The 5,259-nt window shown below is 40.1% G+C and overlaps 1 protein-coding gene across 1 annotated transcript in view; it reads left to right on the top strand.

Moving 5' to 3' along the window:
• Positions 1-85: 85 nt before the first annotated feature.
• C23H1orf116 (chromosome 23 C1orf116 homolog) overlaps positions 86-5,259 on the top strand; it is a 36,654-nt gene continuing 31,480 nt past the window's right edge. Inside the window, 1 exon segment of the mRNA XM_032467067.1 lies at positions 86-417. Within this exon segment, the coding sequence (XP_032322958.1) occupies positions 238-417 (180 nt within the window). The 5' untranslated portion in view covers positions 86-237.

The raw sequence follows: 5,259 nt of genomic DNA, 5'->3' as shown, positions 1-5,259 counted from the left end.
CACTTTAAGACCGTGTTAAGATAGAAACTGCACCAGACTATCGCGAGAACTGTGACAACCAGTGACTTCTCGCGATGTTTGGCCCGGCAAAGGGTGGCCATTTTGGAGTCCGTCCGGCGGCTGGTATCCCCGGCGGCGTATGCCAGCCTGCTGCCGGGACCAAAACTGGCTCCGCGGGTGTCTGGCCTGTGGGCGGCTGGACCGACACGATGTGGCGGCTCCGCTGCAAGGCCAAGGATGGCACCCATGTCTTGCAGGGGTTGTCCAGCCGGACCCGGGTGCGGGAACTCCAGGGCCAAATTGCCGCCATCACCGGGATTGCTCCCGGCTGTCAGCGAATCCTCGTCGGATACCCGCCTGAGTGCCTGGATCTCAACAACGAGGATACAGTTCTGGGGGATTTGCCCATCCAGTCAGGTAAGGGAGCCGAGGCTGGGGCCAGGCAGAGTCCTGGGAGGACGCAGAAGGGCGTGGGGAAGAACAGAGATAGTCGGCGCAAGGTGGCTGTGGGTCGGCTGGGGGCTTTGAGGACAAGGCAGGATAGGTTACAAAACAGAGAACTCTGACGGAGGCCGGGGCGAGTGTCTAGCAACTATTACTTGACTTTATCTACGGTTAGAAGAGACCGGGAGGGCCCAAGTTGTGTGAGAAGCCGAAGGCTTGGGGTCTCCTTTCCTCGGTCCGCTTTTTGGTCTGTTTGGAAAACATCTCATTCATTTTGTTTTCCCTCTGCGTCCACAAAACTATTTTAAAGGAGGGAGGGTCGCTTGTTTTTTCTGTCCTGATGGCTCTTTTCTCCTGTATCAGTGAAAAGAAAACAGCAGTTCTGAAGGATATAGGATACTTTTTTTTTTTTTTTTTTTGCTTTCCTGGTTCATTTTTGCGATCACCCCCATTTATATTTTGACAGATGTTCTTGTTTTAGAGTTTGCTTTAACACACCCACTAAGGCCCTTTGAAGTTCTAAACAACCGCAGTTATTTCTGTCCAGTATTAAAACTTGAACAGCAATACTGGTAATTAAAAGCTTTCTACTGTTGCATCATGGATCTTGTAGACACTAAATAGGGTAGATATGTTAAGTTTCCGAAGGACGAGAACCCCCTAGTGGCCTAGTCTATGATAAACACCTTTTGGAAGATGTGTGCTTTTAAACTGCAGAGAGCAAGCATAAGAAAATTTTGTTCTTGAAATGTATCTTTTTAAGTGTATAACCCAGGCCCTTTTACTGAATTAGGTGCAACCCGAAGCATTTTTCTCTTTGTTCTGTTTCCATCTTTATGAAAATTCAGATGAAAAGCTGTATTTTCCCTAGTAACTCCAGCTTATACTTTAACTCCTTTGGTTTGTATTTTACAGACTTGGTTAGTGAACACTCAGTTTCAACTATAATTTTTCTGCAGTTCTGGATTTGTTTTATTTTTGACAGGCGACATGCTGATCGTTGAAGAAGACCAAACCAGGCCCAAAACGTCACCTACATTTACAAAACTTGGTGCTCCTAGCTACGTCAGGGAAACTTTGCCTGTGCTTACCAGAACGGCGGTCCCAGCAGACAACTCTTGCCTTTTTACCAGTGTGTACTATGTTGTTGAAGGAGGAGTTTTGAATCCAGCTTGTGCCCCTGAGATGAGACGCCTCATAGCACAGATTGTAGCAAGTGATCCAGTCTTGTACAGCGAGGCGATACTGGGAAAAACAAATCAAGAGTACTGTGACTGGATCAAAAGGGATGATACTTGGGGTGGAGCTATTGAGATATCAATTTTGTCTAAATTTTATCAATGCGAAATATGTGTGGTAGATACACAGACAGTAAGAATTGATCGTTTTGGGGAAGATGCAGGATATACCAAAAGGGTCCTGCTTATTTATGATGGAATCCACTATGATCCCCTTCAGCGTGTCTTCCCTGACCCAAACACCCCTCCTCTGACCATTTTCTCCTCTAATGATGATATTGTTCTTGTACAAGCACTGGAATTAGCAGATGAAGCTAGAAGCAGGAGACAGTTTACTGATGTCAACCGCTTCACCCTGAGATGCATGGTATGTCAGAGAGGATTAATTGGACAAGCAGAAGCAAGGGACCATGCCAAGGAGACAGGCCATACCAACTTTGGAGAAGTGTGATCCATGCATGATGAGGATTGAAGCCTACTACCTCACAGATCCAGAAGGCTCTGGGTTTTCCAATAAGCTATTTGTAACCCTAAAGAACAAAAGAACACGATGCTTGAACCATCCTTTTAACCTAAAACCACTAAGAAACTGAATTCCTTGTTAAGATTAAAATTAGTGTGCAAGTTTACAGATGTGTGTCTACAGTGGTGATACATGCCCTCTTTTTGCTGGGGTGACAGAATAGGTGGTCCTTGCTACCTACCTACTGACGCGAACCTGAAGATTGAGTTGTAGTATTATAAACTAGCACCCGGCAGCATTCACTTGGAGAAGAAGGCAGCTTCATATTTTGGGTAATGCAGAAGGCCTTGGGTGAGGCCACTGGACGTAAACCACGGTGTCTCCAGTAATTGAGTCCTTTTAAAAACTCTGAGTTAATAGTCTTTAAATTATGAATGGATTCCTCAAATGAAGATACTCAGAATTGTCAAAGCTGGTTTCATACTGCAGTTTGGTAGACTTTGTGAACGTGTACTTCACCAGCTACAAGTACAGAACAAGCAGTTTTCACAGGGGTGAGTCTAGCCCTTGAGAATGTTACCTAAAAGCAGGAGCTGGCAGCGCCCACATTAGGGCTTCTAGTGTATAAAAGTAGAATGTAAGAGGGAAAAGGTGCCTGAGCAGCTTACTGAAGCTTTAAAAGACCGTTGGCCTCTTGTTTTAATGCAGCTCATGTATTCATCTTTGTCACATTGCATAAAACTTTAAAATTAAGCAGGATATGTTTTTTTCGTTGAAGTTCTTCAAAATTTTAGTGCTCGATTTTTGCCTTTTTACCTGAAGATTCATCTGGAGGTATTTAATTTCCTCAAATTTGTTAAGAGCACTTCCTCCAACTCCCCAGAATTTTCATGTCAAGTGATAACACTATGCTTTGGTTTGGTTTTTGTGAGCTCCTTTGCTTCCCTAAACAGTGTGTGTTTTCATGCGAGCCTTATCCCACACTAATGCTCTTTTAAAAAATTTCATGTTTCTGCAAACTAGCACTTTGCTTATCCACAATCTTTTACTTTGACTTTTGCAGAGTTTTAAAGTAATGGGGATAATAATACTGAATGAATTTGTTTCACTTCCAAAAGATGACAATTTTTAAATCTTGCCTTATTCCGCTTTCTCAGAATTCTGCTTCTTCCTAATACTAGATTCATAGCCATTTGCTTGGTGGGCTAATCCACAAGGCACACCCTCTAAAACTTAGCTTCACTCTGAGATCTTCCAGATAAAAGTTTTCTACCTCTTTTCTTAATTCTTCTGAAGATCAGGGATGCTAAATTATAATGTGTTATGTATCATTTCACATAATGTGAAAAGGCTTAATGTTGTGAAGTTTTGTTATCTTGGTCTCATTTTTTAATTAAGTGTCCTCACTTAGAAAACCAGTGGTGTACTTTAAAGCTCTTACGTCTCTCTTAGCGTACCTTCTTGGCAGGTGTTTTAAAGTTGAAATTCGCTTCTAGCGCTTTCACTTGGTGGAGGCGGCCATGTAAAACTAAGGAACGTGGAACAATTTAGGGGGAAGTATCTTTAAGGAGCAATTCACGAATTATGCTTGAAATCATTAGATAACATTTCCTGAGTACCTTTTGTATGGACAGCTCTTTGCGTTAAGGTGTTATGGTCAGTATAACTCAAAAGTGTTTAATTTTCTATTTTACTGAGCCTTAAAAATAGCATTTGTGAGCTTGTGATACTTAATGTTTGGCAATCATAATATGTACAGAGGAATATGATTGAAAATCTCGTTGTAGCTGTCATCTGGTCTAAAGGATTTTGTATCTCTTATTTCCCCCAGAAAATATTAAATTTAAAGCTGTAAGTTAAGAGTATACCACTGGGTAACACTCATCAATTTGAGCTTTATGCATCATTATTCATAAACCTTGCCTTCCTTTTTTAAGTATTTCAGGGGCCAAACTTGATATTTGCTTACTGGAATTTTAGTGATGTCTATTCATGCAACAAATATTTATTGAGTAATTTATAATGTACCAGGCATATATTGATGTGTTTCCCAACATAAATTTCTGTCACTTTAAAATTGAGAATACTCTATCTACATTTGATTTTAATTTAACAAATGGAAGGAAGTACAATCTGATATTTTATAAAATTAAAACTGTCATTTTAAGTGTTTTTGTTTGCATATTTAAGCTTATGCTGTGATAACAAGTGTCAGACATTTATTCAGGGGATCTTGTTTTATTTCTAATTTACCTATTAACTGGGTTGTGCATTCCTCAGTTAATCACTGATAGATCACTCTCAATAATGACTTTTTAACTTAATCATCTGCTGAAATTCAGCACTAGGATTTTAATGTTTTGATCATGGGAAATTCAAGATGAAGCACTATTTGCAGACCATTTGATTTAATTATTGGGGATTAAAAACCTAAACTTGTACTTACTGTGAACTCAAGCTTCTAAGCCTCAGAAGAACTTAAAGATTTTTTTAATTGCACTTATTATACTCTGGAAATTAATTCATTAGTGTGTGTAAATTCTAATCTTGAGAATTTTGAAAACCTTGCAGCAGGATTAAAATGAATTTTTTCTTAAATTTGCACTTGAGCAGAGTGAAACCCTTCTTCCTATTCATTCAGTTTTTGACTGCCATACAAGAGTTTGTTTTCTTTTTTTAATTAAAATAAGGATTGTTTACATTAGTAGCAGAATGACTGAAGATTGTGCTTTCCGATCCCCTACACTTCCCTTCCCTTACTCTTCTTTCCCTACAAATCCTTTGGATTTGTAGATTAGATACAGGGCTATCAAGATACACTTCTGGATAGAGTGATTTCAGAAGTTCAAATGTATCTCTCTGGGAATTTTGTGATATGATAGCCCTGTGAAGACATCAGTGTGGTACATCTTCTGTGAATGGTTCATGGTTGATTTCTTAATTGATTCCCATGGATGGATAATGAGCACAGTCACGTGGTATCTTGGAAAGTTTGGGGGCTGGTCAGCTTGACCCTGTTGACAAATCTAATATAGTCACGCCACTTAATTATTCCATGAAGTTCAATTCCCAGCAAAGTCATAATCAGGAATGAATTAACGCTATATTACTTAC

Source organism: Camelus ferus, chromosome 23, assembly GCF_009834535.1.
Source record: "Camelus ferus isolate YT-003-E chromosome 23, BCGSAC_Cfer_1.0, whole genome shotgun sequence".
In the NCBI taxonomy this organism is placed as follows: domain Eukaryota; kingdom Metazoa; phylum Chordata; class Mammalia; order Artiodactyla; family Camelidae; genus Camelus; species Camelus ferus.
Note: the sequence above shows the minus strand (reverse complement) of the source record. Positions and strands in the feature narration are given on the sequence as shown.